The sequence below is a fragment of the Musa acuminata genome, chromosome BXJ2-1 (assembly GCF_036884655.1).
Source record: "Musa acuminata AAA Group cultivar baxijiao chromosome BXJ2-1, Cavendish_Baxijiao_AAA, whole genome shotgun sequence".
NCBI lineage: Eukaryota > Viridiplantae > Streptophyta > Magnoliopsida > Zingiberales > Musaceae > Musa > Musa acuminata.
Genome location: NC_088338.1, coordinates 31,895,163 through 31,916,517, shown reverse-complemented (window position 1 = coordinate 31,916,517; position 21,355 = coordinate 31,895,163). Strand labels below are relative to the sequence as shown.

At 38.8% G+C, this 21,355-nt stretch overlaps 1 protein-coding gene across 1 annotated transcript; it reads left to right on the top strand.

The window, feature by feature from the left end:
• The first annotated feature begins 7,373 nt into the window (after positions 1 to 7,373).
• LOC135599102 (protein SHORT-ROOT 1-like) lies at positions 7,374 to 10,056 on the top strand. The gene has a single exon (XM_065093836.1). It carries the CDS (start codon positions 8,080 to 8,082, stop codon positions 9,709 to 9,711), a length of 1,632 nt encoding a protein of 543 aa, XP_064949908.1. The 5' UTR covers positions 7,374 to 8,079; the 3' UTR covers positions 9,712 to 10,056.
• The last annotated feature ends 11,299 nt before the right edge of the window (positions 10,057 to 21,355 follow it).

Genomic DNA, 21,355 nt, shown 5'->3' with positions numbered 1-21,355 from the left:
GTCTATTAAAAAGGAATGAGGGTCACTTCTTGGTTGGAGAGCGGAGATAAGTAGTAATGCCTCTTAGACTCATTAGTAGCAGTGGTGGGTACACTCGACCCCTTGGGCGCATTCTATGTATGTATGTGCCTTTCCATCGAATGTAAAAAAAGTCTGGGGGCCTGCGTCCATACTAAGCTATCCATTCCATGTATCAATCATACTCCTCCTCTATCCAACTCTTTTCAATCCATAAAGGTGCCATCAAATCTGTCTATTTTTTCTAGACAAGCCACTGACATAGTTGTAAATGGCAAGACAACGTACACACTTTGGAATCTTGTAAAAAAAAAAAAAAAAAAAAAAAGAATTTTTGATTTAGCTACACGATTCGTCAAATGGGTCTTAACTAATAAATAGCTAAAGGATGTTAATAACTAATGTTGCTGCAATTAATAGGACAGCTTAATCACAAAGTAGTGTTTTCATCTTAAGTTAAATTAGATCTATAGTAAATTTTTGCTGTGATTACTTAGAGAGAATTTAGATATTGTGTATAATGACATGATCCTTGTATCTTAGTTATTCTCTTGTGTTTGTTGCTAGGGTTTTGGGTAAGAGATTGAGATTTATATATTCATTATTCTTATAGTGAATTATCTCTAGTTTGCTTCGTGATTTTTACCCTTCATATTGAAGGGGTTTTTCACATAAATCTTGGTATTCTATTTGATTGTGATTCCATTTAATTCCACTACATATTATGGTCTGCTAGTATTTATTCATATACAAAAATTTATTTATCTTTATATCCTATCAACTAGTATAGCAGGATTTTGGTGATTTAATTTTGTATTTGAACATAGAGGCTAGTGGTGTTTCTTACATGATTAGTTTGAATAGAAATAATTGGATGATATGAAAACCAAGAATGAAAGATCTCATGTATTGTAAAGATTTGTATAGATCTTTATAAGGGGATAGTGCAAAATCCACAACTATGACAGATGATGAGTGGAAGAGGTTAGATCGAAAAACAGTTGGGTTTATTCGATAGTGGCTTGATGATAGTGTCTTTCACCATATTTCTACTGAAAGTTCTGCATATTCTCTTTGAAAAAAGTTGGAAGGACTCTATGAAAGAAAAATAGCTGGCAACAAAGCTTTTTTGATCAGAAAACTTGTAAACCTAAAATATAGAGAGGGTGCTTCTATTGTTGAGCATTTGAATGAAATGCATAGTATTACTAATCAGTTATCCTCTATGAAAATGTCTCTTGATGATGAGTTACAAGTATTGTTTCTTCTTAGTTCATTACTAGAAAGTTGGGAGACATTGGTGGTTTCCCTCAGTAATTCTACGCCAGATGATGTTGTCACAATGAGTCAAGTAACAAGCAGTTTGTTGAATGAGGAGTTGAGAAGAAAGAATTCAACAACATCTCAGAATGATTCACATGCACTTATCTCAGAGAACAAAGGAAGGTCAAAGTCTAGAAGTAGTTCACGCATGGGTAGAAGCAAGTCAAGATCAAGAAAAGATATTGTTTGCTATAACTATGGTGAAAAAGAAAATTACAAAAATCAATGTAAGTAATCTAAGAAGAGTAAGAAAAAGGGAAAAGAAGTGGAGTCTACATAGTCAAAAGATAATATCACAGCTATAGTGCAGGAGGGTGATTATTTGATTTTGTCTCATTTTTTATGATATTTTTTCTTGTTTGTGTCAAGATCTTGAGTGGGTGATTGATACAGGTGCTTCTTATCATGCTACACCATGGAGAGAGTTTTTTGCTACATATAAGTCTAAAAATTTTAGTGTTATCAAGATGGGCAACTATGGCACGACAGACATCATTGACATAGATGATATCCAAATAAAGACTAACAAGTTGGTGCTTAAGGATGTGAGGCATGTGGTTGACTTGAGGTCACTTGGAATGTTAGATGATGAAGACTATGCTAGCAGATTTCACAGAGGGCAATGGAAGCTCAGTAAGGGTTTTCTTATTATGGCTAGTGGAAAGAAATGTCATACTTTATACAGGTTGCATGCTAAAGCTTATGGTGAGCAGTTAAATGTTACAGAAAAAGACTTCAGCATGGAGTTGTGGCATAGGCGATTGGGACACATGAGCGAGACGGGGCTGCAAGCTCTTTCCAAGAGAGAGATATTGCCAAACCTCAAAGGTACACATTTGAACCATTGTATTGATTGTTTGGCTAGTAAACAATACAGAGTTTCATTTGCTAGTCCTGCTTTATCTAGAAAAATGCATACCTTAGACCGTATTTATATATATGTATATGGTCCTTTGAGGATAAAAACTCTTAGTGGATCTGTAAATGTTTATGGCATCAATGGTGCACATTATTTTGTTACTTTTATAGATGATTTTTCTAAAGAAGTTTGGGCCTATGCTTTGAAGACTAAAGATCAGGTTATTAATGTCTTCAAAGAATTTCATGCTAGGGTTGAAAGGGAGATAGAAAGATAATTGAAATGCATACGATCAGATAATGGTGATGAGTACATAGGATTATTTAATGATTATTACAGGTCACATGGGATTCAACATGAGATGACAGTTCTTGGTACACCTCAGCATAATGCTATTATAGAGAGGATGAACCGCACCATCATAGAAAAGATCAGATGTATGCTTTCACAGGTCAAGCTACCCAAAATATTTTGGGATGAGGCTTTGAGGACTACAATTGATGTGATTAAATTATCACCATATACAACCCTAGATGGTGATGTTGCAGAACATGTATGATCAGGGAAAGATATTTTCTACAAGCATTTGAGAGTGTTTGGTTGTCGTGCATTTGCACATATTCTAGACAATGAGAGGTTCAAGCTGGATGGTAAGACTAAAGAATGTATTTTTCTTGACTACTCACATGATTATTTTAGTTACAGGCTTTGAGATCCAGAAAAGCAGAAGGTGTTTAGAAGCAGAGATGTAATCTTCTTTGAGGATCAAACCTTTCAGGATTTGAAGAAGAAGGCACCAACCAAGACTTCTGTAGAAGGATTAGCATATTATGACCTAATTACTCCTTTAGTATATCAGGGTGATGGGGGAGATATGCAAGAAGATGGTATAGAGCCTGATGTTGATCTACCTACGGGACATGTTGAGCAAGAAGAAGTTGGAGAGCAACTTCCTACAGAACCTTAGTTGAGAAGATCTTCTAGACAACGTCAACCTTTCAGAAGATACTCTACAGATGAGTATGTGATGCTTACTAATACAGATGAACCAGAGAGTTACCAATAAGTAGTTGAAAGTGAACAAAAAAAGAAGTGGTTAGTTGCTATGTAAGAAGAGATGGAAGCTCTTCAGAAGAACCACACTTATGATTTGGTGTTACTACCAAAGGGAATGATGGCCTTGAAAAACAAGTGGGTTTTCAGGTAGAAGACTCAAAAATATTGATCACAATTAAAGTACAAAGCTAAATTGATTGTGAAAGACTTTGGTCAAAAGAAAGGTATTGACTTTGAAAAGATTTTTTCTCCTATTGTTAAAATGTCTTCTATTCGTGTTGCTCTTGGTATTGCTGCTAGCTAGGACTTGGAGGTTGAGCAATTAGATGTGAAGACAACTTTCCTTCATGATGATTTGGAGGAGAAAATTTATATGGAGCAACCAGAAAGCTTCAAAGTCAAAGGTAAAGAGAACTTTGTTTGTAAGCTGAAGAAGAGCTTGTATGGGCTGAAACAAGCTCCAAGACAATGGTACAGAAAGTTTGATTCGTTTATAACAGAAAATAGATACAAAAAACTGACTTCAGATCATTATGTATACATCAAATGGTTTGGTGAGAATTATATTATTCTCTTACTTTATGTTAATGACATGTTTATTCTTGAGAAAGATATGTCTAAAATTGACAGGTTGAAGAAAGAATTGAGTGAGTCTTTTGTAATGAAGGACATAAGGCCAGCAAAGCAAATACTGGGCATGCAAATTTCTCATGACAGAAAAACCAAGACGATTTGGTTGTTACAGGAGAAATACATCGAGAAGGTATTAGAAAGGTTTAGTATAAGTAAAGCAAAGCTAGTTGGTTCTCCTTTTACAGGTCACTTCAAGTTATGCTCAGAATAGAGTCTATCAAGTGACGAGGAGAAATAGAAAATGCAAAAGGTTCCTTATACTTCAGCAGTTAGAAGTTTAATATATGCAATGATATGTACAAGGCTGGACATCGTATATGCAGTTAGTGTTACTAACAGATTTCTTACAAATCCAGGCAAAGAGCACTGGGCAATAGTGAAGTTGATTTTTAGATATCTTAGAGGGAGCTCTAAGGTTTGTTTAAGCTTTGGAGGAGGACCACTTGTGTTGATAGGTTACACAGATGCAGATATGGCAAGAGACATAGATACTAGGAAGTCCACATCAGGTTATATACTTACTTTTGTAGGGGGAGCTATGTCATGACAATCTAGATTGCAAAGGTATATTGCTCTCTCCGCCATAGAGGCAGAATATATTGCTACTATAGAGGTTTGCAAAGAAAAATAATAGATGAAAGAATTCTTACAAAAATTGGGGCTAAAACAGAAAAATTATGTGGTGCATTGTGATAGCCAGAGTGACATCCATTTGTGTAAGAACCTAATGTTTCATTTCAAGTCAAAGCATATAGATGTCGGATACCATTGGATTCGAAATGTATTTGAAGAGAAGTAGTTGCAGCTTCACAAAATCCATACAGATGACAATGGAGCAGACATATTGATAAAGACTTTACCAAAAGAAAGACAGGAGAAATGTCGTTGATCGGCATGACTTCACATTGAGGAGTCATGGGATAGCCTCCCTTATGGGCTGAAGGGGGAGGTTGTTGGGCTAACAGCCCATAGTTCAACCCATATTGGGCTTTAATAGACCACAACCCATCTCCCCTTTGACTAAACCCTAGATCTAATTAAGGGAGAGTTGGGGCTGCGAAATTAAGGTAGAAAAAAGGAAACAGCAAGGGCGAAAATTACTACAGCAACTTGATTCAAAAAGGAAGAGAACAAGATAGTAAAATAAGAGAAAGAAAGAGAAGAAGACAAGGACAACGCAGTGAGACTGTTCTCAATCATTCAGCAGTGTTTTCATCTCAGGTTAGATCAGATCTATAGTAAATTTTTGCTGTGATTACTTAGGAAGAATTTATATATTATGTATAGTGACGTGATCCTTGTATCCCAGTTATTCTTTTGTGATTGTTGCTAGGGTTTTGAGCAAGAGATTGAGATTTGTATATTCATTATTCTTCTAGTGAATTATTTCTAGTCTGTCCCATGGTTTTTACCCTTCGTATTGGAGGGGTTTTCCACGTAAATCTTGGTGTTCTATTTGATTGTGATTCCATTTAATTTTGCTGCGTTTTGTTCATATACAAAAGTTTATTTCTCTTTATATCCCATCACCCCCCTCCCCCCTCCCCCCACCCCCTTAACCTCCCATATAAGACTCTATCGTGTTAAGTATCTATAACAAATCTATACTCAAACTAGAAACTAATTAATTAAACCTTGGAACATGATAGGCTTGATTACACTTTGCACAATACGCTGATCGATCCAATGAACATGCACATGAGAAAGTTTACAGGCCTGTAGCTTGTTTAAGCACTCAATCGAAAATAAATTAGTGAACCTCTTTGATAGTTGTTCTTCTTTGAAAGATTAAGCATCAATTTACCAAACTCATATGCTGAGTTTGAGTCTTTTGCAACCCCTCTCACCGTAATCGAAGTGTCTTCCGGAAAGAACAACGATAATTGTTTTGGAGTTCACATGTTAGATGTCAGTTGCGAGGTCAGGGGATGCCACATATAATATTAATAGCAAGACAAAGGCAAACGGATGATGATGATGATGACGTACGGACGTTGGCTTCCTTCGTTTGAAAGGAGAGCTTCCACGAGCACGCATCCACCAAAGTTTATCCGGTTCTCATGACGGACAAAAGACAGCATGAGCTCCAACTAGGGAGTTGTCCGCGATGGTTCACAGGAGGTATGGATGGCTTCGGCCGTAAAGAAAAGGAACCAATGACAAGGAGAGAACACCCATGGAACATTCTGCGATTCCCGTGACAAACAAAAGACGAGAACGACACCAAAGCAGGCGGTTCTCCATACTTATGATGTTTCCGAATAGGTATAGGAAGAACGATGAATGATTTTGCCTTAAGACAGGGGTGAAACGTAGTGCATTGCTAGACAACTGGAGCTCTGTGCAGCGGTTCTCCCTCGTGATGAAATATGGGATATTTGTGTACGAGGAAAGATTGATTAGAGGCTTAAAAGAATAATTGAGAGAATCAATGACATACATATATTGAGTCTGATCCAAAGTCTAATAATTTAGATTTTAAAGTTGAATTGATATTTAATATAATAATATCTATTGACCTAGGTCAAGTTAGGACCAAAGTATTCAAGCATGAAAGTACTTCTATATGAAGTAAGGAAATTAAGATTTATTTATTTTAATATATCTTCTTAAGATTTTGATAAGAGATAATAAGATATATACACACACACATTATATATATATATATATATATATATATATATATATATATATATATATATATATATATATATATATATATATATATATATATATATATATATATATATATATATATATATATATATATATATATATAGATAGAGAGAGAGAGAGAGAGAGAGAGAGAGAGAGAGAGTAGGAAAATACTGTGAGTTGTATGTGAGAAGGTGTATGTATAAAGGTCTTTTTAAGCTTGAATTTTAATTCACTTAACACACACACGCGCACAAAGTAGGAAGTTATGTATTTTTGTCCCCTAAGAAGAAGAACTGATAGTAGAAAAAAATAATAATAAAAATAAATAACAAGAAGACATGCATGGGATGAAAGAGCACATAAATGGAGGCTACAGAAATTGAGTTGAACAGTACATTTTACTTGCTCCGAATCAAGCACATAAACGGAGGTCAAATTCCTAAAACTTGATTTCCAAAGCATGGCTTCCTCAAAACTAATACTGTTTAGGGTTTTTTTGCTTTGATAAGGAGAACCAGAAGACTGATGACACAGCCATGCTTAAACTAATAAACAATGTGGCACTAAACTTCCAATTGCTGAAATTAAGTTCCCTGTAAACTTTCACGTAATGAAAGTTGTGGTAACGTATAATTTCTAAGAAAATTCCCCACAGAAATAGGAGAAGAATTAGCGACGGTGGAAGCTGATATTCAAATACGTTTCCAAAATATGAGCTTCTTTTCCTTTCCGTCAAGAATATTGTATGATTTTTCTTTTTTTTTCCTTTGGTGCAAGTTGATGTACACTATCCAAATTTATGGTAAGAAAAAAAAGGCCCACTGTCAATAATTATGATTAAGCTTGCAATAAAGTGAATCGAGAAGGTGGTGATGGAATGTGATGATGATGATGGTGGTGGTGGTAATGCACGCTCTCCAGCTTTTCTCTTCTCGCTGGTCTCCCTCTCTCGTATGCATGTCAGAAGACACAACTCCATCGCCACCTCAACAACGCAAGGGAAAGCTGTAGATCCTCATCTTCCTCCAGGCACTGTTGCCTCCTGCAAGCTGGGTTGGATTCTTTTCCTTTTGCTGACCTTTGTGTGTGTATGCATGATTCCAGGCCCACGTACGTACCAGTCTCACTGCCACCAAATGCAACATCATGAAAGAGAGATGACAGCAAGCGAAGAGGAGGAAAGCAAGCCATGAGAAAAATTGGAGAACAGCCCTCATCTCGCTCATCTGCTGCACCAAAAAGCATCAAGATAAAGGCAAATCTCTCATTGGCCCCATTGAGAAGCATGCACTCACCAACACCTCCACACCCACCTCCTTAGATTCCCCTCCCCACCTCCTTCCTCCTCCCACTCTTCCTCCCCCACTCTCAAAAGCTACAAATTAGCCCGTCCCTCAGCTAAATTCCAATTCCTAGATCCTCTCTCTCTCTCTCTTCGCCTCCTACCGTGTACATAGTCTTCTGCCGTCTGTTCGTCAATCTCTATGTGTGGAGAGGTAAAGCTGGCGACAAGCAATTGTTCTCTCGGGTAGATGGACACGCTATTTAGATTGGTTAACCTGCGATCATCTGATCAACAGTCTTCCCTCAATTCCAACCGCACTTCTGGTAGCTCGAGATCAGCCTCCAAAGCTCACCAAACCTACCACCACCATAACCACTACTTCACAAGCTCTTTGCACCATCAACAAGGGGAGCAGTATCAGGAAGAATGCGGCACCAACAGTTCTCGTCTTTACATGGATGAAGACTTCTCCTCCGGCCCATCGTCACAGCACCGCCACCACCCTCCCTCCTCTGCCGCCGCCACCACGCCCACCTCGGCTCCACTTGTTGATCCCGACGACTCGTCTCTTCTTCGGGACCTCAACATCGACTTTTCTTCTCCATCCTCGTCGTCAGGCAATGTCGGCGGCGCCGGAGTCCGGTGGGTATCTAAGCTTCTGCCGGAATGCGCACGCGCCGTTGCCGCCTGCGACAGCCAGAGGGTGCAGCAGCTGATGTGGGTGTTGAATGAGCTCTCATCCCCTTACGGCGACGTGGATCAGAAGCTGGCCGCCTACTTTCTCCAGGGCCTCTTCGCGCGCTTGACGTCCTCCGGCCCGCGTACCCTGCGCACCCTCTCTGTTGTCTCCGATCGCAACTGCTCCTTCGACTCCACCCGCCGCACCGCGCTCCGCTTCCAGGAACTCAGCCCCTGGTCCTCCTTCGGTCACGTCGCCGCCAACGGCGCTATCCTCGAGTCCTTCCTCGAGAGCTCGGCTTCGAGCGGGACGCAGAGATTCCACATTCTTGATCTCAGCAATACCTTCTGCACGCAGTGGCCGACCCTACTCGAGGCGCTTGCGACGCGGTCTTCCGACGACACGCCGCACCTGTCCATTACCACCGTCGTATCGTCGTCATCATCACCGTCATCCTCGCCCTCGTCCTCGTCCTCGCCCTCGTCTGTTGTACAGAAGGTTATGAAGGAAATCGGGCAGCGGATGGAGAAGTTCGCGAGGCTAATGGGCGTCCCCTTCCGATTCAATGTAGTTCATCACCCCGGCGACCTGTCAGAGCTCGACCTCGATCAGCTCGACCTCCGGGAAGGCGGGAGCGCCGTCCTCGCCGTCAACTGCGTCAACACGCTCCATAGAGTTTCCCCAGCCGGCCACTGTCGCGACGCGCTCGTCGAGGCCTTCCACCGGCTCCAGCCGCTGATCGTCACGGTCGTCGAGGAGGAAGCCAAGCTCGTCGCCTGCGAGGGAGGGGAGGAGGACGGGGAGGCCTTTCTGAAGGTGTTCAACGAGAGCTTACGGTTCTTCTCGGCGTACTTCGAGTCGTTGGAGGAGAACTTCCCGAAGACGAGCAACGAGCGACTGGCGCTAGAGCGGGCGGCAGGACGGGCGGTCGTGGATCTGGTAGCGTGCGCGGCATCGGAATCAACGGAGCGGCGCGACACGGCGGCGGGGTGGTCGAGGCGGATGCGGGCCTCAGGGTTTGAGCCGGCGGAGTTCAGCGAGGACGTGACCGACGACGTAAAGGCCCTGCTGCGGAGATACAGGGAGGGGTGGTCGATGCGGGAGGCGTCGGAGGCCGGTGCCGATGCCGGTGCCGGTGCCGGGATATTCCTCGCGTGGAAGGAGCAACCGGTGGTATGGGCGAGCGCGTGGAAGCCGTGAGAGAGAGAGAGAGGAAGGCCATAGTGCCTAGCACGTGCGGGAGGGGGTTGTGGGGGGGCGGGGGCGCGTTTTCCTTAAGGTTGGCACGTACGGGAAATTAAGCTGCAGGTGTGGGGAGCTGACAGGCGAGAAGACAAAGGGCAGCGTCGTCGAGAGAAGGGAAGAAAGAGAAAAAGGGGAAAGTCTTTTAATCCTGCCACAATATATCACCACCATTCTTCTCTGTATTTTTTCTTCTTCTTCTTTGTATTGCTTTCCTTCAATTCTTCTTGTGTTTGTTCTGAGAGTCTTCTATTGTAATCTTCTTTCGCTGGTTTATGTTGCGAGCAGCGTTGCAGAATGATATATTTCTTTTGTGGTAGTACACAGGACAAGGACACCAACTGGGAAGGGATCCACTCCAATCATATATAAAAACTAAAAGAAGAAGAAAGCTTTGCATCCTAATTTAAACCAGTCAGTGGGCTTCACTACAATAATTCACAAGAGGCAATAATAAAGAAGATGAGAAATGATGGAGATTAGGTGACATGGTGCTATCAGGGTAGAAAGTTTTAAGCATATATCTAATGTGTATATATATATATATATATATATATATATATATATATATATATGAATGGATATCGAAACAAAGGATGCAAGGGGTCGTTATCTGGTGAGCCAAGGACGGTGTGGTGGGAGGAAGGAATCTTAGGACGAGTGCTTCTGCAATCTAGCAAAAGATGGAGGTGGTGGTGGTAGTGGTGGTGGTGGTGTTGGTAGTGGTGGTGGACGGCGACTGAGACTGAGACTGAGACTGAGACTGCGACTGCGGCAGAGACAGAGACAGAGACAGAGACAGAGACTATGAGTGCTCTGCATGGCCCCCATTGCTATCTTTGCTTTCACCCTTTTTCCACATCACAAGAGGGAGGAAAGGCTTTGGGCCACTGTAGCCAATAGATCATGCATGCATGCTTTTGAGCCCCACTAGGAGATAGTGGGAGCTCCTTTTCAGGTAGGAACATGGGAATGCATCTGCTTTCCCCTCTGCAGCCACATAAACCGCAGTCACACAAAAAAGGAGACCTGCTTGAGTTACGACTCTGGTCCCGGCCATGGTGAGGACCGGCGTTCACGCTCCACCTGCTCTTTCTAGGGCTCGAGCTGCTGCCTTGCGGTTGGAAGGAGACATGTTACACCAGCTTGGGCACATAGGTTCCTCTGTTTCTGCTGCAGGATGCCACTGTGTATGATCTCAGCTGGTAATTGTGCTGTCCATGTCTTCGCTAGCATCAAAGACGTAGGTAGAAGACATGGTGTTAGTACAAAAAAGCACCTACATCCGCCATTGTTGGTAGAAGGAATGTTGGAGATAAGGCCATTGCTGATGGATGCTCAAGTTTACACGAAGAAGAAAAAGTACCAAGGATGTGTGTCGCTTATAAGAGACTTGAAGCGAGGGAAGAGGTTCTTTTCTTTTTCTTTTTTTCTTTTTATTATATTAAATTAATGGTTTTTTTTTTTGTTGTGTGTGTTAAATTAACTATATTATAGATACTGAATTTTTATTCAAAGGTTTTAACCATATTAGTTTAAACGCAATACAATTACAAATATATTGTGCATTTTTAAGGGGATACATTATCTAAATATCAAACGAATGTAAAACAAACAAATGCCATTTCAAATCTAACCATCACAATTCTTAGATAGGAATATAAAAAAAAGCAAAAGAAATAGTGACAATGACATTTAAGCCCTTCCAAGCATTTTTGGTTAGAACTCAACTCAAATATAATAAAATCTAAAACATTTCGAATAACAAATTTGCATACGATATCAATACCGTCTAAACTCATGTAATTTATCGGACTTCATATACTTATTCTTTCGAACTACATTCCATGTCGAAGGGTCTGAGAAACAAAAGATGACAAGGCGTCGATTGAGCAAGACAGTCACCGAGTGACCTTTCGTGCTGTTGAATTCAAGGCAGCCTATCATTTGTTTACTTCTCTCTTTGTTTGTGTGCTTGAGAGAGAGAGAGAGAGAGAAATAAGGATCAGGACTCACATAATCCATATTAGTAACTAATTGAGGTCGACACAAATACAAATAGAAATAAAGACACTCGAATCGTATTCGAAAACGATTTGAAGACCAGTAGCCAAATTGGGTTTGAGAATCTGGTAAATTTCAACGCTATCTCATCGTAATGGTTGCAAATAAATCTAAAAGGCTTCCAAATATGATCGTTCAACACACTCAATAAATTGAGTTTATGCTGCGGCTAATTTGACTGATTTATTAAACGCATTGCCTACTGACAAGAATTCATGTGAGTGCCAAAGAATAGCCAATTAAATTCATACATCCTAAGTGCTTCCGGGATAATTAAGTTCATTCTATTGGAATTCTAAGTTATCATAAAGAGGTTTATTGAATCAAGAAAGAGATTCATTGCATCAAGAGAAAAAATAGATTAGATTTAGATAAACCAAATTAACTATTAATTCTTGAAAGAATTTATTAGAAAAGAGTGACTTATATTAAATATAATTAATATACCATATATATGGTGACTATATAAACCCCATATATTATATATTGGGTCATAAAACAAATAGAGTTTTTGAAGTTGTAAAGAGTTTTGAGCGAAAGATTGTCTTTGTTCTGCTCTTTCTTTGTGTGATACCTCTATCTCTTCTTTCTATCTAGTTTAATATTTGCTATTAGAGTTCAGGTTAAGCTATGACCTTTTCCTCAAGTACTATCCAACTCTAGATCCCTAGATTGATAAAAGAAAATTATGATATATGATGTATTCAAATGAAGGTTCTTCTAGGCTCCTAAGATGTATCGGAGATCGTTGAAGATGGATTTGCTGAATTAAGTCCAGTAGAAGTAGGAGCAATGAATGTAGAAGCAAGAAAACAACTCAAAGATAAAAGGAAGAAGGAGAAAAAAAACTTTATTCATGATCTACCAAGGGCTTGATGATACATTATTCAAGAACATCGCTCTAGCAAATACTTCTAAAGAGTCTTGGGAAATGCTTCAAAAAGCATTTGGTAGTGTGGATAAGATTAAAAAAGTTTTGTCTACAAGTTTTACGAGCTGAGTTTGAAAAATTACAATAAGGTATTTCTAAGTATATTTCTGAGTACTTCTAATACTATTTCTATTGTTCATCAAATGAGATGAAATAGTGAACAAATAAGTGATCAAAGAGTAATAAAATATTACTAAGATATCTAGATCCAAAGTTTGATTTTATTATTATAGCGACTGAAGAGTCTAAAGATTTGGAACAAATATCTTTAGAATAACTAATGAGTTCTTTTCAAGTTCATCAATAAAGACTTCGAAAAAGAGGAGAAGAAAAATATATAGAGCAAGCACTAGAAGTGGTTATAGACAAAAAGGAAGAGATGATAGAAATTAAACTAATCAAGAATCTCAAAATAATGAAGGTGATAGAGAAAATTTTAACTAAAGAGGTCAAGGTTATAGTTGAGGACCTAACCGAGGCCATAGACGTGGTAGAAATTCTAAAAGATCTAAAATACAATACTATGTTTGCAAAAGGTATAGATACTACTCATTAGAATGTTATTATTGTTAGGATCAAGTTGGCACTAGGGGTGGTGGATTAGTGCTTTTGATAAAAACGAAATTGATCCAAAGATTTGTTTGATAAAGCTTATATCCAAAAAAGCGTTTAAACTTAAAAACATTCATAAGTGATTGAGGGCAATTAGCAAGTAAATCAATGAGTGATGAGAATGAAACGTATGAAAGAAATGGTATAGAAAGAAAGCACATTGGATTTATAGTAGTTTGGTTGTCGTAACTTAGATCCACTTTCGATTCCACCTTCGTTGAGGCTACCGGCGTCCACTAACGATCTTCTTTTAATAGGTGAAGACCAACCACCCTCTTATAATACTTTTTCTTTTTTAAAGGTTTATGAGACAACTTTTTACAATCCTCACACCTCTTTTAGATTGATCATAAGACTTAAGGAGGAGGAGGACACTTAGTATCTTTTCAACATATTTATGTTGAATATCGAATTTTAATGATGAAACCAATTGATAGGGTTTATGATTTGATCTGTATTTTGAGTAACACAAGATGCTTCAATCAGTGAGAGACAATTAAAGTAGGAAGAATCATGTTGGGCCGGAGAAAAACATGTCAGAAGATTGTACGTCGATCCGAAGGATCGATCGACGTATCGACTCAAGCCAAGAAAAGTGGATAATGTGCTAAGGAAATTGGAGTTGTGAAGGTCAACTAGCTGATTGAGCAATAGGCCGCAAGAGAGGACGATGCGTCGAATAATTAGATGAAGCGTCAATGAACCAATGACATATCGGACAATATTTGATTAGCTTAGTATTAATTATCTAGATCGAAGTAGATTTTATTTATACAGGATTAACTACGATAGTGATCAAGGCATAAAGCAAAATAAAGTCCTGGAGTCAAGAAAGTGATTTCGTTGGGAGTTTGAGAGTTCATCGGAAGTTCGAACGTTCATCGGAAGTCCGGATGTTCATCGGAAGTCCGGACGTTCATCGGAAGTTCTGTCGGAATTGACCGAGAAGACCAGGAGCTTGCCGAAGAAGCTCATTAGAACTCACCAAAAAGATCATTGTGAAGTCTAGGAGCTTGCCGAGACTCCGCTGGAACATTGCCGAGAGATCGTCGAAAGTTCGCCAGAAGATCGCCGGAAGAAACCTAGACTTACAGATTTGTTTAGCTTAGTAAATGCCTTAAATTTCATAGTTAGCACATAATTAGGATTGGAATTGGGCTAACCCAGTTAGGGGCCGGTTGGGCACATGTATGGACTATGTTGGGCCTAATGAAAGGCCTAAACAATGACTCAATATGTGGTATTATCGTGGCACAATCTCCGAGACTATATCAGATAGTGGTACCACCCAATGGCAGTATTAGGCAGTGGTACCGCAAGTTTGGGCGGTGATACCGCCTAGACACAATCTTCTAAGTGGTGGTACTGCTAGACTGGGCGGTGGTCTCGCTAGTGTTAGTGTTGTAGGCGGCGGTACCGCCTAGCATAGGCTGTGGTACCGCCAGGACCCGAGAAACCCGGGATAAGACATTTTTAGGCTCTAAGTTTGAATCAACTTAAGGCCTATAAATACCCCTCTCATCCCTGGTTAACACACATAAGCACAGAGAGCTTAAAAGTGGGAAAACACTGTTGCAATCACTTGAGAGATCCCCTCCTCTGATCTAAGTTTAGAATTCTGTTTAGGAGAAGTGAGTGCTTGTAAAAGGTTATCTCCTAAACCTATGAAAAGGAGAAGAGGGGTGCAAAAGGGTAGTTGGTCTTCACCCATTGAAGGAAGATCGTTAGTGGATGCCGGTGGCCTTGACGGAAGAGGAATCGGGAGTGGATGTAGGTCACGACGATCGAACTGCTATAAACTCGGTTTACATTTCTTTTGAGCAATTTACTTTAACTACAAACTTCCTTATTTGCTATACTCTTCTGTACACTTTCAATTCAAGCATCTTTACGAAAAGGGTTTAATCGAAATGAGTTTTTCGAACCGACGTGATTTTATCCGCTGCACTAATTCACCCCCCCCTCTTAGTGCCGCCTCGTTCCTAATAGTTAGTATCAGAGTTATGTTTTTTCTCTTTTGGTTTAACACCAAAAAAGAAATGACTATTTTCGACTTTCAAGAGGGTCAATCTCTCATTCGTCCTCCCATGTTCAATGGGACAGACTACACATATTGAAAAACGCGAATAAGAGTTTTCTTGCTTTCATTGAATCTCGATTTATAGAATATAGTCGAATTTGATTTTCAAAAGTCTTCTCTTCCAATGAATAATTGGAATGAGTTAGAAAAGAAGACTTTCTCTTTAAATGCAAAGGCTATGAATGCCTTATTTTGCGCTTTGGATAAAACTGAGTTTAATCGGGTTTCTACTTGCGAAACGACTTTCGATATATGACACACTCTTGAAATCACACATGAAGATACTAATAGAGTAAATGATTCTAGAATAAATCTTTTGATACATGATTTTGAATTATTTCGAATGGAACCAAGTGAGAGTATTGGAGACATGTACACCCGTTTTACGGATGTCGCCAATAGTCTAAAAGCTCTTGGTAAAAGTTTTTCAAATCTTAAACTTGTGAATAAAGTTTTACGATCACTTTTTAAAAATTGAGATTCGAAAGTAACGGTAATACAAGAATAAAAAGATTTGAACCATTTTCCGATTGAAGAACTTATAGGGTCTTTGATGACCTATAAAATGACGTACAATGCACATGAACAACTCAAGAACAACTCTACAAAGAACAGGAAGGATTTTACACTTAGAACAAAAAAGGACCACTTGAGCAAAAGCTCAAGTGATGATGAACTTGAACTTCTCACAATAAAGCTTAGAAAGATTTTAAAACAATAATCAAAGAACAAAAATAAACTTAAAGGAACGCAACTACTTGTTATGAATGTAAGAAGAAGGTGTTAGAATCGAGAGCACTAAGAGGGGGGGAGGGTGAATTAGTGCAGCGGAAAACTTTCTGCGATTAAAATCGAAAGCTGCGTTCGACCGATAAAAACAACTTATGTATGAAAGTTGATACTAATCAATGTTAATGTCAAACTAAGCAAGCAGTTTGCAGCTATGATGAAAACCAGAATATCGGCGCAAACTGAAATCCGAAGTTCGTACGAAGAAACTGATTTACGTCTAAATGCTGATTCGTAAATCACTTGATTAGATAAGACGCAGTTTAAGCAGGAGTATAAAGGCAGTGTGCAGTATTGGTAAAGCTCAAAACGTAAATGCAATCTGCAATATGATGATCATACGAAAAAGCAGATTTACGTCTAAACGCAGATTTATGTCTAAACGCAGATTTACGTCTAAACGTTGAAACTTGTTTGTAAAATCGCAGAGGGCAGTAATTATTGAGAAGTTTGCAGTGAAGGTAAAATGCTTAAAGGAAATGCAAACCGAGATTTAGAGTGGTTCGGTCAATCTTGACCTACTCCACTTTTGGCTTCCTCCACCGATGAGGTCACCGACGTCAACTAGAGGCCTTCCTTCAATAGGCGAAGGCCAACCACCTTCTTACAGATTCACTCCTTTTGACGGGCTTAGGAGACAACCCTTACAGAAGTTTTCTCTCCTCTCTTTACAACTCAAACTTTGAAGAACAGAAAGAGGAGAACTAGTAGTTTTGAGCTCTAAGAACCACAGAAAGACATCAAGATTTCGAGTGTGTGTTCTATGCTTTCAGTGCTGAATGGGTGGGGTATTTATAGGCCCCAACCCAGTTCAAATTTGGAGCTCAATTCTGTCAATTCCCGGAATTCCGGGATCAGGCGGTTGCACCTCCTGATTAGGGCGGTTGCACCGCCTGGCAGAGCTCGAAGACTGAGCCTCTAGGCGGTGCCACCTCTATCAGGGGCGGTTGCACCTCTCTGCCAGAGCTCGAAGACCGAGCTCAGGCGGTTGCACCGCCTGACTGGGGAGGTTGCACCGCCTAGCAGAGCTCGAAACTTGAGCTCTGGCGGTGCTACCTCTTGGCAGAAGAGGTTGCACCGCCCAGTCTCGCTCGGAGACTGAGCCCGGGGCGGTGCCACCTCTTGGCTGGGGCGGTTGCACCGCCCAGTCTCGCTGGGAGACATAGTCTGGGCGGTGCTACCTCCTAGCTTGGGCGGTTGCACCTCCCACAGCAATCAGGGTCCGAATGGGTTAATCCATTCGGCCCAATTTGATTCTTTCAGGGGCCCAATTGCCCCAAGATTAAGCTAATGGGATCACCTCCCATTTCTAACTTAATCAATGTGCTAACTACGATTATTTCCTAAGACATATTCTGCAGCTTGCTCCAGTGCGTCAATCGCTTCTTCCGGCAAGTTTCCGGCGAACTTCCGTCGATCATCCGACGAACCCTCGGTGATCCTCCTGCGGACTTCCGGCAAACTCCTGGACTTGCGACGATCCACTTGGCAAGTTCCGACGAGCTCCTTTGGCAAGCTTCTGGACTTCTCGAATTTGTTCCCGCAGAACCTCCGACGACTGTCCGAACTTCAGTCGAGCTCTTGAACTCCCAACGTGATCATTGTCATGACTCCGGCGCAACTCCTGCTGCATATCTTTCTTCCATCGTAGTTAATCCTGCACACTCAAAACAAAAACTTCGATCGAGATAATTAATCCTAAGCAATTAACCAAGTTGTCCGGCATGTCATTGGTCCCTCGACGCTTCGTCCGATTCTTCGGCGCATCGTCCTTTCCTGCGGCCTATTGCCCAATCGGCCAGTTGGCTCCGCAACTCCGATATCCTTGGCACAATACCCGCTCTTCTTGGCCCGATGCCCGAGTCTACGGCCCGAAGCCTTCTGTCGATACATCGACCGATCCACCGGTCCGACGTCCAATCTTCTGACATGTTCCTCCGGCACAACATGATTTTCCTGCTTTAATTGTCTCATCCTGATCGAAGCATCCTGCGTCACTCAAAACACAGATTAAATTATAAACATATATCAAGTAGTTTCATCATCAAAATACGAGATTCAACAATCTCTCCCTTTTTGATGATGACAACTACTTGATGACGGAGTTAACCTTAACTCCCGGAGTTTAAACAAACTCCCCCTATCAATATGCCATATTGATAGAAACTCTTGGATTCAAAAACCAAGCAACATGTCATCATAAACTTATGCATAACATGTCATGTCATCAACATACTTCTCCCCCTTTGTCATCAACAAAAAGGAGAAGTACCACAATCAAATGTTTGTGATATAAGTTTAACTCATTGCATGAAAAACATAATATCTATTGTTATCATCATGCAAGTTTGCTATCATCAAATGGTAAGATATCAACATGTAAAATTGCGATTCAAGTTCTTGATATCTTGACATGATATGACATTCATAGCACCTATTCATATGAATGCTGCTTTTGATATCTCATCATAATATGGCATTCATAACATCTATTCATATTCTTCAAATATGGCACTCATAGTATCAATTTATATATTTCTCCCCCTTTGTCATCAACAACAAGGAGAACGATATAAGCAAATTTTAAATATAAGTGTGATGCCATAAGTTGGTTCATGTCATTTTCCAACAGTGAGTGATAGGATACCAATTATGCAAACATCTCGAGGAAAACATGACATGGAGATAGCTTTTATTGCTTCTTCCTTTTTGTTTGTTATCTTTTTACATGAAGGAGGAAAGCCATATGTGAAGTTCAAATCGATAAGATATTAAAGCACACTTCATTTTTGCAAGGATTAAGATATGTGAGTCAAATCTTGTATGTAAAAATATCTTCCTTTTATAAGAGGGAATCATCAAATATGTTTCTCGAAAAATATTTTTCACATGATAAGTGCATTTGCTAGATGATTCCATATGTCAAAAATCAATGATGTGAATTAAACTTGATATGACATATGCTTGTTAAGTTCGGAAGAGGATAATGTATCAAGAAAATCCAATTGTTAGGATCAAGAAAATCCGAAAATGAAATTTGACACTTTCATACATTCGGACAGGGTTTTACTAGAGATATTCAATTACAATCATGAAGGTAAAACATGCTTATTATCATGGAAATTTTTGTATTCAAGCACATAATTTCCAACATGTAATCATGGCAAGTAATTGTGTAAAATCTTTATGGCAATCAAGTGATTGGATCATTCAATCAAAAAAGTTCGAAAAATAATTTTACCACGTTTAATCATTCGGACATATTTTTGCCATAGTTTTTTAAATATAATCATGAAGATAAGGCATGCTCATCATCATGGTAGTATGATAGCAAGTTTACCATATACAAGCTAGCAAAAAATTTCTACATTTTAAGGCCCGCAAGCTAGCAATTTTGAGATGTTCAAGAAAGCAACTCTTGCTTCTTGAAATATAAGTTTTGCTAGATGTGCAAGTTAACTTTTTTGCTTCTTGAGATAGGCAAGATAGCATTCCTTGGTGATGTTCAATATAGCTAAGTTCTACATCATGCAAGCTAGTGAATTTTATAACATTTTAGAACATGCATAATCACCAAAGCATCATAAATTTTAATGATGTGCAAAATTACAAATTTTGCATGATTGCATTTGTGTGTCTTGAGATTTGCAAGATAGCACTTCTTAGTGATGTTCAAGATAGCAATTTCTTCTCTTTTGAGAAGTGCAATTTTTGTTTTCTTCTTGAGTTGTGCAAGCTAGCTATCTCCCCTTTTGTCATTGTCAAAAAGAAGGGAAAAACCCTTTATATCAATTTTTAAATCATGACAAAGGTTAGTATCAATCTCATTTGTGCATCATTATATTTTCAAATTAAAACATGCACATTTTCAAAACATATAAACTCATTATTATATGCATGATTCCAAATCATCATTCATATTATTTCAATCATTGTTTCACTCATCACTATAGCTTATCATACATAATATGTAAAACCATCTAACATGATTTAAATATTTATTTATTTAATTTTTTTTTTAAGCATTCATGATACTCATCATACATTATCATAATAAAAAGCATATGCATCATTCCAAATCATAAATATTTCAAATCATCATGGTTTTAATTTGTCACATTGTATCCTACCATGCATGATCGAAACTTCTCATTTGCATACATCAAAATAAATTCATGAATATCTCATGCATTCATATCATCACTTGAGGAATATTGAAAAGAAATAATTGGGTGATGAGATAAATATTTCATGAATACAAAGAATTGCATAAAAGTCATATCATGAATACAAGGAATACAAGTCACAATCATTCAAGAGAAAAATCATCATTCATTTTCAAATCATTCAATTTGATAAATCAAGATCATGATTTTGATAAAACTCATTTCAAATATAAATCATCAAAATCATTTTTATGGCTCAAAAAATTTATAACATAAATAGATTCATGATTTCATTGATAATATATTTTCTCCCTTTTTAAGTGTTTCATTTTAAGTGGTCGATTTCATGTTAGCATGCCTTTTCATTTATGAAAACATGCATCAATTTTTTTAAAGCCACTGTTATTATCATGAAAATCGATAATCCATAAATATCAAGAATCATCATACATAATTTCAAAAATATATACTCATTAATCATAACTTCAAATTAAACATGATTTCATATACTCAAAATCGAGAAATAACAATGGAAATCAACATGATACACATTATTACTTCTCAACCACATATAGCATGATTTCATAAGGTATTTTTAATCAAAATCATTTTGTTTATCATAAACATGCAATTTTCATGATTATTTTCAAAATTACTAGAATGATAAGCATGATTCCTAATTGTTTGTATTTTCATTATAAAATTATTAAACATGTAATTTTCAAGAAAATTAAATAAAAAAGAAAAATGCTTTATGAAAAGCATCATGTAATTTCAAAGTAAATTAAAGGCATTTTGATTACCTCAACGTCGAAAGGCGTAAAGGCGTAGTTTGCCACATCGCCTTTGTTGATTTTCTCCTCGTCTTTTGAGGAGCTCGATTCATCCCAATTTTTGTTCTTCTTCTTGCGTTCAAAGCAAGTAGTTCCGTTCTTTTTACTTTTTAATTTTTGTTTCATT